General features: G+C 40.6%; 2 protein-coding genes across 2 annotated transcripts; one reads left to right on the forward strand and one right to left on the reverse strand.

Annotated features, from left to right (window-relative positions):
* Nucleotides 1–631: 631 nt before the first annotated feature.
* On the forward strand, nt 632–16,404 carry tbrg1 (transforming growth factor beta regulator 1). Its single transcript, XM_076144761.1, is given in 32 exon segments — nt 632–813; nt 1,288–1,436; nt 1,583–1,714; nt 1,927–2,088; nt 2,172–2,283; nt 2,645–2,787; nt 3,010–3,166; nt 3,720–3,820; nt 5,239–5,309; nt 5,498–5,614; nt 5,750–5,877; nt 6,003–6,151; nt 6,257–6,382; nt 6,532–6,693; nt 6,907–7,099; nt 7,187–7,317; nt 7,433–7,598; nt 7,709–7,864; nt 10,678–10,806; nt 11,359–11,416; nt 11,520–11,602; nt 11,817–11,853; nt 12,214–12,276; nt 12,914–13,150; nt 13,273–13,343; nt 13,934–14,196; nt 14,300–14,436; nt 14,636–14,782; nt 14,891–14,988; nt 15,090–15,200; nt 15,543–15,688; nt 15,845–16,404. Coding segments are annotated over 32 exon segments (4,197 nt in total). The 5' UTR covers nt 632–640; the 3' UTR covers nt 15,934–16,404.
* A 199-nt stretch (nt 16,405–16,603) lies between these two features.
* On the reverse strand, nt 16,604–21,566 carry siae (sialic acid acetylesterase). The gene is made up of 10 exons (XM_076144771.1): nt 21,422–21,566; nt 21,166–21,327; nt 19,913–20,067; nt 19,374–19,512; nt 18,938–19,106; nt 18,778–18,863; nt 18,468–18,601; nt 17,829–17,983; nt 17,344–17,530; nt 16,604–16,878 (listed from the first exon to the last, which is right to left on the reverse strand). The coding sequence occupies exons 1-10, from the start codon at nt 21,468–21,470 to the stop codon at nt 16,627–16,629; spliced, it is 1,488 nt and encodes a 495-aa protein (XP_076000886.1). The 5' UTR covers nt 21,471–21,566; the 3' UTR covers nt 16,604–16,626.
* Between the last annotated feature and the right edge of the window lie 226 nt (nt 21,567–21,792).

Consider the following 21,792-nt stretch of genomic DNA (forward strand, 5'->3'; position numbering starts at 1 on the left):
TGGAGCCATTACATTTTTCCTTGAGGCAAATCAAATCAAACCATAATTTCTAGCATATTTGTGACTTGCTGTCTCTGACCCAAATCTCAGACATAAACAGATGTCTTAACGATAAGATAGTGGACGGTGTCTCTGGTGTCAGGTCATTAATATACAACATATCCAGTGCTTCCTTGTGATGCTGTCGTCCACATCTCAGTTGCTAAGAAGCTTCGAAATGATGTTGAACCTTGTCTGTGCTGTAATTAGATGTCTTTGACATTTAAAATGATATTTCACAACTCAGACTTTTTCTTAGAATCACCTCATCAGTGTCATTCACTGAGGAAGGTCCTAAATATCACTAAAGTACTGTAGTTTGGGATGTAGAAAATTTGCAGTGATGTTGCAGTTAATTTTGAGGACTTGTGAAATAACAAAAAAAGAGCTGGTAACTTTGTCTTTGTATTACAAACTCACCCCGCATTATTGATTAGAAGACAAAAAACATGTAAAAAAATGCAAAATACAGGTTATCGAAGCCATTGAAGGCAGCATCAACCATTCATTTCAATGGCAGGGCTACCTCAGGAGGTTCTACAACCTGAATCCCAAAGGCCGAGTCAGAGAGCAAAAACGAAGGACCAGGTCTGCATCAGCCATGGAAGAGAAGATCAGGGAAATGCAACATTTCTTTGGTCTGAGGGCAACGGGACACCTGGACCAACAAACACTGGACGTGATGAGACAACCCAGGTGCGGCGTTCCAGATGTGGAAAACTTTAGCTTGTACCACCAAAAGCCCAAATGGAAAAACCCCATCATCACATACAGGTGAAACTGATGAACTGGTGAAAGTCTTGTTATAACAAACAGATCACATTGTTTTTCTCATTGAAACAGCATATCAGCGTATTGTTCAACAGCAAACTGTCCCGTTGCTACACAATAACAACTTAACTTGTTAAAACAAGAAACGTTTTGCGTCATAATGACACACCAAGTTATCTTGTTAAGACAAAAACATTTCTTGTCTGACATGTGGTAATGATGAATTCTGTAGTGGGAGGTAGAAGGCAAACAGCCAACAAACACCATGTGAATCTGAACATTAATTACAGACAGAATCAACTTTTGGTGATCAAATTTGACATCAATGAAACTACAGATTTTTCCGTGTATTATTTTATCGCTGCAGTTGCATGAATTTTACTTTTATTGCCCATAGAGGATCAATACCTGCACCATCTCTCCTCATTGCTTCAGATGCAACATATTTTTGTGTTGACCTCTGTATTCGGCATGCAGGATTGACAAATACACTCCAGACATGAAGAGGGAGAACGTGGAAGACTCCTTTCGTTCTGCCCTGAAGATGTGGAGTGATGCAGCACCACTGACATTCCTCAAAGTCGACCACGGCAAAGCTGATATCGTCCTCTCCTTCGCCCGCAAAAGTCAGTCTTTTTTGGGAATTTGTCAGGCTATACACTCAAAATAGACTGCAGCTCTAACTGACCTAATAATGTCATATAAGATGGAGGTCATACATTGTCTTAAAGCCTGACTCGTTCACAGTCTCTTCATCATTTGTGTGCTGTAGCTCATGGCGATTTCTTTCCCTTTGATGGACCTCGGGGTGTGCTGGCTCATGCCTTTGAACCAGGTGAAGGCATGGGCGGGGACGTGCACTTTGATGAAGATGAAACATGGACAATGGGGAAACAAAAGCAAGGTTTGTCTGCCAAAATAAGCTTTACATACAAAATGTCCACTACATTTTCTTGAATTCTACGATCATCATGTAATACTTAAAATGACTGCAAACTGCTTATTGTGGGTTGAAAAGTTTTTCTAGCCCTTAAAAAATGATGCAGTACTTCTTTAGGTACTTTTTCTGTGCATTGATTTCCCCTCAAAATGCACTGAATTAAATTGTTATTTCAGGTTACAACCTGTTTGCTGTTGCAGCTCATGAGCTTGGCCACTCGCTGGGTTTATCTCACTCAAAAGACCCCTCTGCTGTCATGTACCCAAATTACAAACATTACAGCAGCACGCAGTACACTTTATCCAAAGATGACGCGCAGGGCATCCAAACACTGTACGGTGAGTCAACAATTTAGAAATGGAAAATAAAACTACTAAAGCATCGTAGCATAACATGACAGTTCTGTTCTATTGTTGCTCAGGGAAGCCCACAGGAAAAGTGCTGTCAAAATCTATCCCCAACAAGTGTGGCGCCAACTTCTCTATCGATGCAGCAGCAATGATTGGAAACAAGATTGTTTTCTTTAAAAACAGGTACGGGTTAAAATATGACTCGAGGGTAGAATGTAGAAACAAATTGCTTCAAATACAAGTGAATTTCTGCATTTGTATACAGTTTTGTCGCTATCCGGAACATAACCAGTGGCAAAGATTAGTTAATTTTACTATCTTATTATTACAAACTGAATAATAATAATAAATGACCCTACAGAAGATGCTTACGTTAGCTTAATGATGACTCCAGAGAATTGTGCAAAAAAGTAGGCAAATCCAACGTGCCATCTTCTCATAGCTCATGAAGCTTTCTGTTCATAAGATATTGTTTTGAATGTCTTTACCAAAGGAGTCATCATTTTGTCACCATCAGCTTGTTAACACTTTCCTTTGACCTTAGGTACATGTGGATGAGAACAACATGGTCGACCTACTGGAATCGCCTGAGAGAAGGACAGAGCAGCACATATTTACCAAGCATCAACTCTCACATAGACGCCGCTTATGACATCCCTTCCAAAGGCGTGGCGTACATATTCACTGGTACAGTAATGGGCAGTCTGCAAGGCATCACTTAGGCCCCGTCAGCATGACCAGGCTGGATTTCCAGTCGGGGGAACACAATGTTGCACCCAAATTACAGCCTTGTGTAACTTAAGTGTTGTAGTTCATGCAAGATGCTCATTGAGTTTGGCAGCACTTGTGGTATGTTGCTGTTTTTCATTGTGTCCCAAAATGCAGTGACACTGGCTGTGTTTTTTCCAGGTCATAAGTACTGGGTGGTTCAACAGCTTAAGAAGAGAAGTCATGCTGGCTCCATCTATGAGTTTGGCTTCCCCACCAAGGTCAAGCAGGTTGATGCTGCCGTGCATGTCAGTGAACACGGGAAAACCGTTTTCTTCGTGGGAGATCATTATTACAGGTAACATTATTCACTGCAACTTACAGTAAAAAGGTTTTCTTCTTGAATAAAGGTTATGATCAAAGCCAGTGGGAAACTTTGCCTCACACCCAATATGATCCAATATGAAATGGTTAAATTCTGCCGCCTAGTGAATTCTCCCTGTCACAGTGGAAGAATGATCTAGCATTAAGTAGGTCAGTGTGCTATTTCATCAATAACTTGATCAATAACTGCATTGTAGATACTTGCAATGCCCTTTCAGAGGGAGTTCATATTAACAAAAATAGTGCTGCATCTTTGTAACTGTAGTAAATTGGATATGCTGGTAACATAAATAAATAAATATTAAAGGGCTTTTCAGATTAGGAAGAAAGGCAATGCATATTGGACTAAAGCCATGAGCCATAAAGGCATGAATAAGCATCACAGATCAAAGTTTGCTTTAAAAAAGGTGTATTCATATTTTACCTTGCACTGTCACTGCTCTGTGTAAGACAAACATTGAACGTTAACACTGCAAATAGACAACAACAAAGTTCATGTGCTTGCATGTTGACTGATTTTTTATTAGGTATGATGAACGCAAAAGAAGGATGGACTCAGGTTTTCCCAGATCCATCCACGACTGGCCTGGAATCACTAGAAGGGTTGATGCTGCGTTTAAGTGGCATGGTAAGAAAAGTGAAAACGTTTCAGTTTATTGTAAAGAACTTTCCATCTACATCATAGACTTGAGCCTCCTGACCTAAATAGAAATACACCTAAACATGACTTTTCTTTATATAGCTTGTTTTTGCCCTGCCTTCTGTTGGTGGGTGGAGTTAACCACAATGGATGCACTTTTATACTAAAAATAGTAGTTTTGCTATAATGGAAGCACTCAAGTTAGAATCTTCAATTTAGAGCTCAGCTTTGTTGTTCACATTTTAAGAGGAACTCTATGAGAAGTGTATACTGCAACAATTTTGAATCGTTATAACTGAAATTGACTCTTTTTTGCAATTGCCTTCATTCTTACAGGTAGCATCTTCCTCTTCAGTGGGGACAAATCCTATCAGTATGACTTCAGGCAAAACCAGGTGGTGAAAATAATTTCAGCAAATTCTTGGCTGGGATGTTGAAGAGTGAGAGTGGTGGAGCGAGTCACGTCAATCTCATATTTGATACTTATTTTATAATAATGTTTTATATTTTACAATTGGAATAAGTACTTTATACTTGTGTATTTATTTGTCTGTATATTTCTTTGTCCGCTATGCACCACAACAACATCAGGTCCAGTTCCTTGTATGTAATCTGATTACCTTCTTGGCAATAAAGTTGATTCTGATTCTGATGTGAAATATATTTTTAATATATTTAACACATTCAGCCAAATAAATTGACAAATTTGAAAATGTTGTGAAAGAAAAGTGAGCCTGTGCTCCACAATTTGTAGTGAGATAGTATTTGTGACATTGTTGTACCCAAAGTTTGATGTACTGAATTCCACACAAAATGTGTGTAAAATGTAAAGCATAATGTCAAAGATAATTTCAATAAAGTTTAATTTTGCTATTGAATTTAATGTCCTTGTCTGATGTTTGATCCCAATTTATTTAGTCTCTTTAAACCTGTTGGTATCCATTTTATTTCAACCAATATTTTGCTTTGTACAAAATGAAGCTAACCCCAAAGTGTTTCAAAAGTAACATTTTTCACATTTCACAAGTTTGCTGCATCTGACTATTCAGCAATGTTGTGTAACAACCCTGGAGTGGACACAAATAACTACTAATAAATAGTCAAGAATGATACAGTTCTGCTGGCAAAGGGCTCCTGGTCCCTGATTAGATCATCTCCTCTTTGTGAAATCAGAGGTGCTCTTTGCTCTTTGCTCTTCTTCCCCTTTGAGCCTGGGGGCTTGTTCAAACACTACCTGGAATTTATTGAGGGGATTCTACACTCCCCCGGTCTTTATCATTTCTCATTAGAACAACGCACACCTCAGGCTATCAGGGTTGACTATAAAAGAGGTGGATGAGGAGAATAAAATAATCCCAACAAGATGTGGCTCTCTACGTTTTGGACGGTATTGCTGGCTTGTGCAGCTCTGACTGGTGCTGCACCTACCGTCGCCCCAACGGCCCAGATTTCCGACGAAGAGGGAGTCCTGGCTGAGGTAAAGCAGATAAACCTTAGAAGATAATAATGAAATGGTCAAATTAGGATAATCCATGTAAGCATTACAGTGTTACCTTCCACTTAAGATGTAAAATGAGGATTGTAACTTCGTCAGATAACTGAGAATCAGATTGTTTATTCAGATAATGAGCACTATACTAATTATCCTCCCTCTCCTGGTGCCAGGACTACATTTATGCATTCTACAGTGATGTTGGGATGACAAACTCCACTCTGCGAAGCATCACCAATACTTCCTTCAGCCAGAATCTGGAGGAGATGCAGGCTTTCTTTGGTCTGGAGGTAAATACAATGAACAACAAATATAAGTGCTGATGTGTCTTGAAAGTGTTACAGTGTTCTCTTTTCTCGTAAACCGAATATCTTATTTTGCCCTTTAAAGTTGAAATGTGAAAAGTAGTTTGTACTGGCCGACAGGTGACCGGCGTCTTGGATAAAGATACCGTGGAGGTGATGAAGGCGCCAAGGTGTGGCGTGTCAGACGTCAGCCGATACGGACACTTTGCAGGGAAACCCAAATGGGAGAAGAGGCAGATTACATACAGGTAACTGCTAGAAAGGTGAAATGATGAAAGATGAGGAGCAGGATTCATTATGTTGTGTCGCTTCATATTGATTGATTCACTTCTTGTTAAGATTTAGTCAAACTATCATTATGCATTATGGACAGGATCACTCAGTACACATCAGATTTGACTCAGCGTGAAGTGGATGTAACTATTGCTCAAGCCTTCCAGCTCTACAGTGACATCATCCCGCTGGACTTTAAACAGATCTACAGCGGCACTGCAGACATCATGATCCTCTTCAAGGGCGGATGTGAGTCCACACGGAACAGAAGGTTTTCAAATACACAGAAACCAAATAAATGATATTCATTTTTCTGATTGTAGTTACATAGCTAAATCACCTGTCCTATTGCAGATCATGGGGACTTTTACCCTTTTGATGGCCGAGGTGGAGTCTTGGCGCATGCTAACTCTCCCGGACTGAGGGAAGGAGGAGACACACACTTTGATGATGATGAAACTTGGACTCTAACCCAAAGAGGTATAGGAAAGCTTGAGCTGCTCTGATCAATAATCCTACACAGTAATTGCAATCATCTGAGAAATTCCTGTTTGATTTGTGTACAAATGGCTCCTCAATAATGGCTATGTAAAGCCTTCATCATGCAAAAGTGCATTTGTTGTAATCAGGTGTGAATCTGCTGTTGGTGGCGGCCCATGAGTTTGGCCATGCACTGGGCCTGGACCACTCCAGGGACAGACGAGCGCTGATGTACCCCACCTACCAGTACGTCAACACAAAGGGATACAAGCTGCCAGATGATGACAGGCGTGGGGTTCAAGCCCTTTATGGTGAGGAAAAACACAGCAGACCCCAATGCAAATATTGATTTGATTGGGAATCTTCACTGAAAGTAAAAGACGCAACGTCTATTCTGCCGCTATGCAACAGCTCCTGCCTAAGAGAATGAATTGCCACTGTTTGGCTCTATTATATGAAGTCACAAAATCAGCTTGTTTGTGTTGTTTGTCACTTACCTTTGAATTTGTCGCTGCATCCTACAGGCAGCCGTACACCAGAACCAACAACAGCACCAAAACCCAAACCGCCTCCTCGTCCCGAGCCTGAACCAGAGCCTGAAGAACCAACAGAGGGGCCGGACCCTCTGCCCAACCCCGGAGATGAGCAGTGTAGCCGAGAACTGGTGTTCGATGCTGCTACCTCTATGAGGGGAGACCTGTTCTTCTTTAAAAATGGGTACATTTTCAATTTTATTTCTCCATCTCATGATCAAAAGTACTTTTTAAAATGGAAGATTAATCTTGTTTGGATGTTTTAAAATAGTTACTACTGGAGGAAGAGTACATCTTTCAGAGGAATTCGCTTAACTAAAGTCAGCACAAAATGGTCCCAGATTAATGTAGTGGACGCTGCCAGTGAAGTCCCACAGAAGGACATGGTCCTCCTGTTTGAAGGTAATTCTCATACTGCTTCAATGTGGTCACATGAATGTGCTGATTCAATTTAAAACAGTAGGAATATTGTAACCTATTTTAAATGTGTTGTATCATATCCTCTTTCTTTGCACAGGTCGTCAGTACTGGGGCATCAGAGCTTATTCAAAGACAGTAATGTCTGGCTATCCAAAGTCTCTTACCACCCTTGGTCTCCCCTCCTCTGTCAATAAGGTGGATGCAGCCGTCCATGTGCCAAGTACTGGAAAAACACTTATTTTTGTGAATAGCCAGTACTGGAGGTGAGTATTACAAGTCTATTTGTTAAAGTGTAATTAATATCACATGTACCAACTTGACTTCAGTCCATTTTAAACATAACTGATTTGGATAATTGGTGTGTTCATTGCAGCTATGATGAGGCCAGAAACCAAATGGATCCTGGGTACCCAAGATACATCAGACCGGATTTCCCAGGCATTGGCTCCAGGGTGGATGCAGTCTTTGAGAACTACGGTAAGGAATGAGATAAAATCAAATTAAATTTATGACTCCCAAAGCCAATTTTGTTAGTTAAAGAAGCATGAAATAAGCTAATTTGCACACTTATAAAGTGAATATTTCTTTCCACAGGTTATCTCTATTTCTCTAATGGTCCAAGACAGAGTGAGTACTATCTGCCAAGCAGAAGAGTGATCCGTGTACTCCTCAACTATGGCTGGCTCAACTGTTACTGAGGACATCAACCATCCTGTGATGTGTCCTGGAGTTAGGACAGCATGAGTAACATGAATCAGAGGGATCAACATTGAATCTATTATGTCCGTCCTTTACCTGTTTTCAACTATCATTGCTTCATATTTCATGAATTGTAACAGCAAAGGAATGCACTGATGGTAAATGTGTTTTATCTTTAGTCAAAACATTAAATGTTGTTCTGTCCCTGTTGTAAGGTTCGCTGAACTTCTCCCAGCCCTCCAACTAAATGTCAATATAGAATTATGCAATATGTGTTCCTGTGTTTTCTCGCTGTGCTATTTTGCAATAACATTGCCCAATTCAGAGGATATGTCCATTAACCATGATTCAAGTCAAATGGAAGGAAATATTATGAGGTCATCTGAGCCATTTTACCCTCCGGATCTCAGGATCTCTGTGCTATTATTTTGTGAAATAGTGTGGCAAGCATTTTGTCTGTCCACCGGATGCTGCAATTTTAATGACTGTCTAGCTCAACTATAACCACATACAAGGTCCAACGCAGAGAGAGAGCTGAATCACTGCTGTTTTGTAGAACATGTAGAGATATAGTTATTGATTTTATAACTCACTGATGCATGTAAGCCCACAGCACAGTCCTTGTTGGGGCTCTGAGTACATGCATGTGAGATGAAGTTTCTAAGATCAATGATGTTGTGTTTGATAACCAACGTTGATTTGCTTTTCTATGTTAGCTGGAGCACTCAAGAAGATATGAACAAGTGTTAAACACATTATTTGAATTTCTGTAAAATAACAAACAAACAGGGCAGGGCAGTGGCATCCGGTAATGACATCCAGTGACTACTAATGTGTAGCTGAGATGATGCTGAAAACTTTTTGAAACATCCATAATGGCTGTAGAAATATGGACGTAATATAACTGATTTGTTTTGTTATATTAGAACAAGGTTTTTTCAGCCTTGATGGAAGTGTGTGCTTTAGTGGGTGCCCTTCAAACGTGATGATTGGTGGTGATTGTTGTAATTATTGCTTGAAACATCTAACATCAGCAATGATGCTCTACAGTATATTAAGTTTATAGAATATTTATTGGTGAGCAGCAAATGAGCTCAGTTTACCTTCTGACAGTCACATTGCATTACAAGACGTTTCTAGGTGTGGTACCGCATGAAGTCCCTGTAATCTGTGTGGTGCCCACTGCACAGAAAAGCCGCACAAACATTTGAGTCTACACCACAGGAGTCATTTGGCAACGAAAAATGAGGAAAGACGTGATTTTGAAAGACTTTCATGTTTTGTAAATGTGTATTCAAATCACATCAATCATTTACTTGCTGTCATATAGATTATAGTGTAGCGGAAGGTGCCAGATAGAGAAAAACAGAACATTGCATTTTTTGTTAGTTCTTATACACATACCTACAGAGATGCTCATAAATACTACTTCTATATAACATACTAATACTATAATCTTCATAGGCACAAATAAAGAAGCAATACAAGGAAGTTTATTTCATTACACATTAAATAAGAAGTAAAATAATTTAACAACATATAAAGCCACATACAATAAATTGGCATCAAGGGTGGAGATAAGAGTATCAACATTGATCATGTGGCTTCAAGTCCGTAATTACTGAATCCATGAGCTAAATGACATAGCTGTTTGAGATGCTGATGATGATTTACAGCTGTGAAGACAAAAGCAAAGCTAAGTCAATGTGGCTCCTCCCATAGTGCAAATACTAATCTGATTTTTGTTTTGTTTGTGGCAGTCACCTAGAAAAACTGTGACATTTCCACGAAGATCTGATTTGTTTATTAATTATTGACAAAAAAGAATCCTTTTCAGGATTAATGTTTTTTTTAATAATTATTATTATTATTATTATTATTATTATTATTATTATTATTATTATTATTCATAATCTCATTCATATAAATCTGTCAGGATTACAGTAATGTAATGAATTGGCTATTATTGCTCAGTTTGCAATATGTAACTGTTTTACATCTACAAATATATTTATTGTATTATTGTCTCCCTCTGTGGCAACCGTTCGTCAGCTAGTTTCGAGTAGAACGACATTTCCCAGATGCCCCCAAACAAAAGCAATGTCCTCTCGACAACAACGTCCGATGACACGAATTTATGATAATCTGTGAACATTAGTTCCGCCATAATTTTTTCTCTGCTACTATAATTTTCGTCAGCACTGGCGTTTAAAAACACAAAAGTGTATGGATATAATTTAAAACGCTCTTTAAGATATTTAGAATCACAACGGAGGAATGTCGCTTGCTGGTTAGCGTTAGCATTTAGCCGCTCCGTTTGTAAACACGGGGAGGGAAATAAGTGACGGTTACTGGGGATAAACGGAAACAAACCATTCTAAACACGCATACGAAGAAGTGAGTTTATTTACCGCACTAACTGTGTTCTGTGTCTAAATTAACTCGTGTTATATTCCAGTGTTACCAAGCATTAAGTAACGCTATCTTAACGTTACGACACGACATGAGAATGTGTTTTCTTTGGTTGTTTGTGTTTTCGCTATCAACGTGCATGGTTGACACTGTGAGTGAGTGAATGAATGATGGCTGAAGAATGTCTTTTGGTGTTTCACAGTTTCCTTACACTCGTACCACGGCAAAGAGTCTTTCTCCAATGGAGTCGCTCAACACCTTTGTGTCCGAGATGGAGGCCGATGGACAGGGGAACTACTCTCTGTTTCCTGCTCTGGACAGCATCGCAAGCCTGTCTGGGTCCCACGAAACACTGGGAAGGTTTGTTGAAACTACACTATGCAAGAATTGAACAGGTTTTGCTCAATGAATCTGCAGCAGAGAAGAACATTTCGGATGAGCGGACCTACTAACCCCCTGTAATGGCACTGTAATGGAGCATTTATCTTACAAATATGTTATGAGTCTTGCTATTTGACAAAGGTACAGGTAAAAAGAACACTTATCTTCTCCACTGTAAGCACCAGTGGAGAAATACAAGTGTGTCCTTGATACCTAGTGACCTCCACAGCTGATAGAATGACTTCATAGTGAATCGGTAGTGGCCATTCACCTGGATTGTTGATGAACTGAAGTGGATAGTTAAACCTCCAAAAACCTTCATTGTCCAAAAGAATAAAACAGAAGAATGCAATAACATGTTACAGTTAAAGTTCATTTATAAAAATGACATATTGCCGAGCGCAACTGTAATATTTTCTAAAATATAGATAAATGCTTGTTCTAAATGTTTATGTTTGGTAAGGGAATACTGAAATTGACAAATGGGGTAATACTGTTGGATTTTATGACACCAAGTTGTTCTTCATGCAGTGACCCTCCCAGTGAGATTGCAGAGAAGCCAAACCTCACCTGGCTCGACGCTGCGCAGGTATTTCCCAACTATCATCATGTGTCAGTGAATAATATGAATAGAATTTACCCTACGTGATTGCTGTGAGAGCTTTTTGTTTGGTTTCCCTTTTCTTGTTCAGATCGTCTTAGAAGAAGCTGGACGACCCATGCACATAAAGGAGATTAAACAGAGAATCATCGACAGGGGCCTTGTTCAGTCCAAGTACAGACACTTCCTCTTTACTACATAGAATTCTTCCCCTGTGTCCATATTTGAATGTCAGAGCATAAACTGTTCCATGAGCATTTAAGTCGTTTGTCACAACAATTTGATGGATTACAGTACAAAGCAAGATGGAGAATAGAGTGGTGATCAGATATGAGAAAACAGTTTGTTTGTCTAAACTCTGCTTGTCCATCTGCTCTCTTGTTGGCAGTGCAAAGTCAAGCTTGGAGGCTGTTATGTACCGCGAGGTAAGAAGAATGACCGAGACTCAGTCTGACAGCAACCTCTGCTGATGATAACTTGCGCCTGCATGAGGCATTTGTGTGGCGTTAAAACATGCTTCATACGTGTTTCACTGTGTTTAGCATCTTGTCATTTTTTTTTTTAGATTTTTCCATCCTGCTTCTTTGAACTTGCATCAGGACATACGTTGCTGCACTATAATCAGAACAATGGTGCATTTTGCTTACATGCTGAAACTTTGAACAAACACCATCTAATAATGAAGTTTAAACAGTCTGGAGGTCAGATCACCTTCAGCTTCTGGGAGTGAAATTTGGCTTTTCCCAGCCCCCATGCATTGGCCTCAGTCTCACATTACGTTTCAGACACAAAAGGGCAGCAGGAGATTCAAGAGGATTGAGAACAGAAATGGAGTCTTTGCACTGCTGGTGAGTTACGTGGCAAACTGCTGCCACTTTCAAACAAACCCAAACAGGATAGTGAATATGTATTTGACTTTTCATACAAGATTATTGATCATAGATAAATACCCCCCCTGCCTCCACACACACATGCAAGCCCCAGGTACTCAACTGTAGTAAACCTCATGCTAAACCTCACAATTCTCTGTGATGTAGAAGTAATATATGTGTGTGTACAAACTGATGGTATAGGGAAACTGGTTTGAATTCTAAGGACATCAGCTCTTTGTTTGTAAACGAATGAACACTTAATACACAGGCTCCTCCTCACTATCGATATTTATTCGAAAAAGTAAATCTTACCTTTCCTTGGGTCCTTGAGTTAGTGTACAAGGCGCATAAGAGGGAAACGGAGATAAAAATCAAACTAGAAACAGAGTGATTAATTACTTTGTTTTTGAACTGCCCGTGCCCATTTCTTCCAATACTTTTCTCATTTGTCACGCTACAGTTTAATTATAAGCTACATGAGTTGTTATTTTGTCATCCACACGTCTACATGTATTTTCATACATCATCCTGAAGGCAGAGCCAGCACAGTCCTCAGGCACTGCTGGGTGCACAGAACCCATCCTTGTTTTTCTCCTCGTCTCTGTTCCCTCAGACTGATGAGGAGCGACAGCAAGCTCTACAGGCTTTCACCGCCCAGTCCATCCTGGGTTCCGCGCCGCAGAATGCCACTTCCAACTCGGGTTCTGGTGCATCTGCACCCGCCTTCCCATCCACTACCAGTTCCTCCGAGCACAAGCCTAAGGCAAAGAGAGGCGCACGTAAAAGCCAGAAGGAGAAGTACCAGCTCAAGTACCTCAGGCTGCGTAAATCGGCTCGTGCCATGATATTTGTAAGTAAACTCTTTATACATTAAAATGCATGGCGATTCGACTCGATTACAGCAAGTATAGACAGTCAATAGCACTTATTGTACTTCTGATACCCAACTCCATTATGACAACGTACCCACAGGAGAATGCAGCCCTCTGTGATGAAGTTGCCCACTTAGAAGAGAAGTTTCTGAGAGCAAAGGAGGAGCGGAGGTGAGAACAGGTTTCACTCCATCGAAAGTACAACAAATTAGCTTATGAGTAAGTAAATTATCTAGTCACATGCTGTGCTGAAATGGAACTTCAAAGTTGTCAAGATCACAAGGTATCGGTAAATATCACAATTTTACTAGCGTCAAGGATCGCCAGCCTCTCTAAGTGCCTGCACCTCCCTGTTCAGACGCTGTTACAAGCATTTCAACCTAGTCTGCATGAAGCCTTCCTCTTCAAAGGCTTTCATCCTCTTTCTGCAAAGGGGCGAGATTGGCCAATTAGATGTAGTTACAGAACCACTTTGCGGTAAAAATAAGATCAAATCTGGAAAAAAAACTTTCATCATCTACTGTGATGCCAGCGTTTGTTAACTTGTCAATAGTTACAACGTACAGTATAGTACAAGCACAGTCACACCATTTACCACCATTTACCATTCTAGTGTTATAACCAATAACACCTTCTATACAATGAACGAATGACTGAAAAACAAAGTGTATCCAGAACCAGAACCTCTGCCATCGAATGTGACTCCCCAAACTCTAAAAATGCAACATGACTTGAGCCGAGCACTTTTATTTCTTTTCCAGGTTCTTGCTGAAGACCTTGTTGCAGTACCAGTCTCTGTCAGAGGGGGAGCTATTGCACACACCCTGCTCCGGCTCCGGCACTCACCCAGCTGCACCACCTGTGGCGTTAACGTCGGGGACTGCAGGGGCTTCTGGGGCTCCGGGCCTGTCCACAGTGCACAACCTGGGTTTAGCAGTGTCGGCCGCAGAAGAGGGAGCTCTGAAGAAACCAAAGAAGGAAAGAAAGGAGCGAGGCAGGGAGAACGGAAAAGAAGAAGGACTCTGTATGTTCGTTTGTATTTACTTACGGTTGATCTAGAGCTCAGTGGAATCTTGTTGTTGTTGTTGCTGTATAAATGACTTTGTCGGTATTCTATATTTCTTAAGTTCCCAAGAAGATTTCTAAGAAGAGAAAGCTGGCAGACGGGTCTCGAAGGCTTGTGCAGCCCATCGCACTGGACTCCTCAGGGCGTCCTGTCTTTCCCATTGTACTGGGAGGTCTGACCGTCTACAGTCTGGGTGAGGTCAGTGTCTGACATGACTTGGATGTCACCGCTTCTTCTTTATTGTTCAGTCATCTGATAAAGATCAATCCAACCCTGCATGTGACTGATTTTGCAGTTCAGCAGACTGACGCGCTAAAAATAAAGAATGGTAGTTTGTTGGTCAGTACCACAACAAAACACTTTTTGTACCGAGTCTAAAAGCTTGTGTGCTTTCTAGATCATCACCGACAGAATGTTGTTCCATGATGAGTGTGCCATCTACCCTGTGGGATTCTGTAGTACACGAATCTTCGCCAGCATGAAAAACCCCGACCTGCAGTGCCTCTACACCTGCCAGATTAAAGACGGTGGAACAGGTCCACAGGTACCCACATAAAGACCCTCATGAACATAAGCATGTACACAGTACAAAACTTCAGTTTGTACTACTGAGTCGATGGCTCGCTTTCCATTGTATTAATTTTCCTTCCAGTTTGAGATCGTGCCAGAAGACGACCCTCAGAATGCCATCGTTGCCTCCTCTGCCTTGAGCTGCCACTCCAATCTACTGAAGGCCATCGCATCTGTCAGGTATGAACGGTGAAAAATCTCCAAATCAAACAATAAAAGTCTGGGCAGCTAAGTGAGTTTTAATTTGTTCCAACAACTCTTTGAACCTGTTCTTCTCCTAGCACCAAGTCTGTGATGCCCATTGTGCCATCTGGAGCAGACTTCTTCGGCTTCTCTCATCCCACCATCCAAAATCTCATCCAGAGTTGTCCTGGAGCGCGCAAATGTACCAAGTAAGTTTGCCCTGCTCACAGAGGGTGGATTATAAACTACATAACTGGATGTTCACTTCAGATTGAACTCCAAATTGTCAAAGTTTTAATTCTCACACATTACTCATCATATGACAAATCAAAACAAAGTATTTTAAGTGAGCCAGGAGGGAGTTTGAGCTGAGGGATGTGAAGTTATTCTCCAGTGTTACTAGTTGTGCAGTTATTCATCTGCAATCAAGTGACCAAATTACAGGGAGCTGTACGCGTCCACTAGATGTTTCCATTTTTTTTTTTTTTTTTTTTTACATTTGTCATGATGATAATGACATGGTGATAACAGTTTTGTATTTTTGTAAATAGCTACCGGTGGATCCGTTTTGACGTGTGTCGCCCTGGTGACGGCCAGGTTCCTCACAGCCTATCGGAAGACGACGCCTCTGTGAACTTTGAGGCCTACCAGAGGCACCGGTGCTTTGACGAGAGCATGAAGACAGAACACGTCACAGGTAGTAATCCATGAAAATATCAGTTCACTGTGGATGGAGTTAAAATGAACGTGCACTCCCTGATGTCAAGTCACAGAATGTAAGGATTAGGATTTCAATCAGAGGCAATTGCTAATATTTCCCAATAGTTGTTGATATTCGTATCTGTTTTCTCAGGAGGGACACCACCGTCTCCCAGCTCCTCTCATCAGCACCACCTGACCACTCCCACCATGAAGGCCCCCACGTCCTACTTCAGCTCCTGAGATTCTGCTCTGAAATCATGACGCCCAATGTCCAATGTCATAATTCAATGACCTTTCATTCCCAATCACAATGCTGCCGTCTCTGAAATGTCTTGTACTTAAAGGATGAATATACAACATATACATCATTTCTGTTTATTGCATAGTATTGAAGAAATAAACAATTTGATTGATTCACTGAATAATACTGTGCAGATGCATTTACAATACATGTTAACAGTTGATCTTGTCACAGTATTGCAATTATACAACAACAAACAATATCCTTATTTGTGTAAACTTCAGGATCAGCAGTTATTGTTAATTTCTGGCATGCCGGTTTGAAACAGCACATCTTAAGGCTTTACACATTTTTTTCATCTTAACAAACATTTCAGGAAAAAAATTATAGTAGTTATATTGATGCAGTTTTCCCTGAGGACTTAATGTTGTTCTTTCCACTGTGGTTGGCTCAGATTGTCTAATGTTACTGGTTTCTCCAAAAAACACAGTAAATACACCTCAGGCACTTTTACTCTTTATGAAAACATTCAGACTGACTAAAGGCTTCTCAACATTTTGTTAAGATTTATGTACTGCTATGGTGTCATTTTCCATGTTGGCATTGACTCAAGTATTCATGTGGATCAGATTCAAGTGAGATACAAAATACAGCAGATTGAGGGTCAACAAGTGTGTTCTTAGTTGTTTGGTTTAGTGATGTCTTCGGTGGTCTGGATATTTGTTGATGGTAAAAGGAGGTGCAGGTAAAATACCACTGTAGATTGGACAACTTTTAAAGTCACAGGGCCAGTCCTGCCATGCGTATCGAAGGCCAGCGACTTCAGCAGTAGGCGGGCACATATAGACAGACACCTGGACCGTGGTTGGACCCCACTTGATGATGGGAGCCGGGACCCAGTAGGACTGCGGGCCACATGGAGCTGAAATTCCTGAACAACAGATCTTGGAAAAAACAAGTGACAAGACATACATGAATACACCATAACTAATTTATATATATACACACACACATTTTATTCTCAGGCTGATTTGTTCTCTCAGGCTGCAGCTGATAGACATTGTTTTGTTTTCCCCCGATGTACTCGACTTTTCCACTGCATTCTGTATACTTCATACTCTTTCATACGACTATGACTACTACGACTACAATTCTCTGATGATTTCCGATGATTCTCCGACTCTCCCCATACATGAATAAATAGACATTTATCACTTGCTTTCTAATAAATCTACAACAAGATATGGACAGATAAATTGCAGAACATAGAAGGACATTATGACTGTATTCGTGAACTATGATATGCTACTACCTCTGCACACACACAACTATTTACAACAGTTTTCAGTGATCAACAAAAATAGTTCAATCTACTAGTTCAGAAATGGCCACACTCACACCAGCCTCACCTCAAAGATGTCTTTGGATGGTGTGACGGAGACTGGCTGGTCGTAGGTAATGTTTAAGTAACCTGGAGTGATCAGGATTCGTGCAGGGAAGGGTCCACGGAAGTTGACACCCTTCTCATTGTAAGCCACTGCCCTCGCTCCTAAAGTCAGTCTGTACGCTACATCCTGCTTGTCTCTGGGATGGATTCTGGAACAGAAACATAACAACAATGGAATGAGGGGGAAATCTATGAAATTATTCAGAAATCTGTACCAGGAACTCCTGGAAGCCAGTGCAGGGTTGTTGAGACAGACATGATGTGTTTGCAGCATTGTTGAATTTTGGCATTATAAATCCAATAATTTCTTTATTTCAATGTGGCATAGGTACACAATAGTTAAATGACAATTTATGTTGCATGTATGTCTGAATGTGTACGAGTTATGACATACAGTAAAATGGGACAGATTCCCAATACAAAGAAGTATGCTACAAACACTCTTACGTGCCAAAGGGTGATGTCTCATCTGGCAAGTCCATGGCTACAGCCATGAATGTCTTCGGCATTCTGGGATTGGGGGCAAAGCCAGTGTCCGCTGTCTGGTGCCAGCGGATGTTGGGAAAGTCATCATAAGTAGAGCCTTTTATGTTGGTGGAAATCTGCAGGCACAAAGGCTTTATGGATCAGAGCTACCAACTGTGAAAAGCAATCTGATATCTGATGAGGACATACAGCATATATACTGTATATTCTACTGCTTATTCATTGTTCAGTTTGAAACTTAAATAAAATATACCAGTAGAAATGAATTTATGCTTTGTGGATGGTTGCTGAGTTAACAAATCCTACATCTCCAAGAATGTTTTGCAATAAATGCTAAATAAAAGCCTAATTTCTCCAAAATGTCACATTATCAGGAACATTATAACTTGTCGTCAGGTTGGCATCATAGATTGATGAATGATGAAAACGATAACTAAAATTGACACCATTGATATTGACACCAATGATAACACACATTATACAGTAGAACATTGTGTGATGCTGAAGCTTCATGACTTAACAATGCTGTAGAAGCATTGAAATCACTCAATGCAGGACATATTTAAATACAATACAAATACAATCCTAATACAAACATACCTGGACAAATCCAAATGGGAAGTCTGGGGCTGTCTGCCCACCTGAGCCCTGATGGAAGGACATCCTCCAGTCATCAATCATAGCAGGGAAGGAACAGCTGTACTTGCTCTGGTGATAGAATGTGTTGGCCTCACCTTGAAAACAGATCAAAGCGAGTGTTACGCCTTATCAGACACACCCCTGCAAGGCAATGCACTGAAATGCAACTGCTCTGTGAAATTTTATGTTGACTTGTTGTTTGTCAACTTTTTTCAGAAATGTGCACGTGAAAAGCCTTAAAGATGGATTGCTATAGTGAAGGTAGTCTTACCTTGGTACCAGAGGGCTCCTTTGATGGTCATGTTGAGCAAAGGGTGGATCATTGCATTCCACAAAACAGAATTTCTATTTTTGGGGCTGAGAAACAGAAACCATGATGCAGGCTGACGTCAGGTGATTCCCAACAGACAATGCAAGTTTTACATCCTTACTCGACTTCTATCCCCTCCAGTCCACACTGCCGTAATGCTCTTGAAGATGACCAGGCTTCCACTGGTGTGCCCCCCCAACATGACTCCACCAGTCCAATCGGGTACTTCAGTTTGTCGAACATGTAACGGCCAAACAGCCAGCACACTGCAGAGAACTCGGCCACATCACCTAGAAATACACATGCCCATCAATCAGTTCATACAAGGAAGTTAATTCTGTTCCAAGTATGTATATCACAATATATTTATGATACTATGACATAGAATACTACCTAATCTACTTTACAAAACAGACAATGAACAATTCAACTTCCTCTTCTTCTTTAGGTGAAATTGAGGAACAAAATATCCATGTTTCAATAACACACTTCAATTCTAACTGGCTCACACACACACAAAACAATTCACTGAGTATATAAATAAATCTTTGTCTTACCTGCTGTGGGCACGGACCAGGGAAGGTCGAATTTTGTCAAATCAATCAGCTCAGTTTCACCCATTTCCATAGCTGCCATGAAGATTCTCACCTGAGGGTATTTAGCTGCTAGGGCCATCTCCTCTAATGCATTTAAAACCTAATGGACAACGTGTAAATGAATGAGTGAGATTAGGGCATGAATGAAAAATTATCTTTGGAGAGTGCTTAACATTTTTGCAAAAATTCAAACAATTAGGGCCACATTTATCTTAATAGTTCAACACGTATTATTTGATGCTTATCTGTGGCACTTATACTAACAACTCACTACAACCGAATCGACAGTTGAGATTTTGGAAAAGGATTTGAGATTTTGCTTTAATCAACTTGAAGTGCCAGATAAGAAGTGCCCACTGCAGATAAGATGAATCATCATTGATCTCTCTGGCACTGATTTTGTCCTTTGAAGGATGTCAAATATGATTCTAAAGCAAAATAGTATTTCCTAGTTAAGATCCCTTAGTGCATTACAGAGTGTTTACCCTGTCATGACCTACCTGAGATGTTTTAAATTGCATGTTGCTTTGGCCTCCACATAACCAAATATCTCCAAACAGCACATCTGTGAGGGTGATTTTGTTGGCATGCACGGCTGCTATGATAGTGTAGGGACCCCCGGCTTCGATGGGGTCAAGGGTGACTCGCCAGACACCTGTATGCAATATGGAAGGTATCTACTAAGAATTGATTCAGTATGAGACATGTCAGCGTAACATTGATGCGGTTTCACATGGTGGCAAACAGATCTGCTCTTTGACGGATGTCACAGAGAGGATATGGACAGTATATAAAAACAAATAAAAAATAATTACAATTAAATAATCTTTATATGGCAATGTGTTACACACATGGACCCAACTAAAAGAAAGGAGACAATATGATCTCTATAAACAGAATATATGATATTGCTTGTTGTGGCTATATGCTGTTGCTGTTTGTCATCCCGTTGTCTGAATTAACACAGCCTGGTTCTCTTTATTGTTTGATTTGCTCACATTTAAGAAACAACTGTGTTGTTTAGCCATTTGTCCCCCAGGCCCCCCTTGCTTCTTTTTTTGTGCAAAGTGTTTATGTTACATGAATCGAGTGGGGTCCCAAAGATGGCAATACATTGGCAGGGTGGTAAATGTATTTCCTATTGTGGGAGAAAATAAACTATATCCATAGCATTACTCACTGTCACTGTGACATGGTTGCTAAGGCAGCCAGGAGTTACAATAGAACAAAAATAAGGAAATGCTTACAGGAAAGGCACCTGACCTGTTACACTCGGATATAACAAATGTGTTTGCTATTGGAATAACTCAGTGCATGTATTCACTGAGACTTGTGATACATCTCTCATGTATGATTGAATTAAAAAAGAGGCCTCTCAACTATCTCCGTAAATTGATAATTGCAATATAGTATACTATATGGTAGACATTATGTTAAAAGTAACCAGCCCAGTAACTGTGTAACCTAGGACAGAAGCAGCCCTTGTTATAGAGTTGGACAGATCACCTAGAATAGTTCAAGGATGTGGTGATATGCCTCAGAAACAATACCTCTTAGCGGCATCTTCAAAGTACGCAAATCCCATACTTGTTGAGGAGCGAGGGAAGGGAAGTAAATATTTGCTCTTTAACTCTTTATTCTTAAAACTTATTTCCAAATAACTATATTGCTGTTTAAGCCTAACTCTGTCTGTCCTGACAGACCAGTTAGTCCAGTTGAAGGCCATCAGGTGATCTGTTTGGGCTTTTCTCACCTTCAGTAACAGTGACTGGAGAAGTTGTGTGATTTGTTGGCCCTGACAGGTAAACAATGACCTGTTCTCCGTCTGTGCCGTAGCCCCACAGCACCGCTCTCTCTGGAGACCTCTGCAGCACCATGTGGTCTCCATAGTAAGAGGCAAACAACAGGATCCCACCTGGCAATGGAAACAATGGAAATAAAATCACAGAATTGGTGACACATATTATAATCCAATATAATCGTGATCGTTGTGAGGCAGATTTACTCACCACAACACTGAATGGATGCCAAAAGTGTAATAATAACGTGTCGATACATTGTCCTGTGAAAACATCCAGAGCAGCGCCACCCAAACGTACACACGGAAGTTCAAGCTTGTTCATAACACAGCGACTCACTTGTGACTGGGCGGCGAGTCACCGCAAACGTCACGTGACGACTTGGCGGAAGATACGCGTGTGTGTGTGTGTGTGTGTGTGTGTGTGTGTGTGTGTGTGTGTGTGTGTGTGTGTGTGTGTGTGTGTGGCTCGCCGAGGTGTCGCTGTTATTGAAAGACGGAGATGGCAGCCCGAGAGAACAAAGTCTATGTATAAAGTTCAACAACAATAGTAGGGATATCACAACCTTCCTCCCTTCTCTC

The sequence above is a fragment of the Genypterus blacodes genome, unplaced genomic scaffold, assembly GCF_046128005.1.
Source record: "Genypterus blacodes isolate CSIRO-AG114 ecotype Tasmania unplaced genomic scaffold, CSIRO-AGI_Gbla_v1 ptg000003l_1, whole genome shotgun sequence".
NCBI classification, from domain to species: Eukaryota; Metazoa; Chordata; class Actinopteri; order Ophidiiformes; family Ophidiidae; genus Genypterus; species Genypterus blacodes.

What these genes read in the sequence shown, in the direction of transcription:
- siae (XM_076144771.1), bottom strand. Translation starts at nt 21,470, where the DNA reads ATGTATCGACACGTTATTATTACACTTTTGGCATCCATTCAGTGTTGT. An exon ending in CTGGAGGGGATAGAAGTCGA is followed by an intron (nt 18,864 to 18,937) that starts GTAAGGATGTAA and finishes TCTGTTTCTCAG; the next exon opens with CCCCAAAAATAGAAATTCTG. An exon ending in GAGACATCACCCTTTGGCAC is followed by an intron (nt 17,531 to 17,828) that starts GTAAGAGTGTTT and finishes TTTCTGTTCCAG; the next exon opens with AATCCATCCCAGAGACAAGC.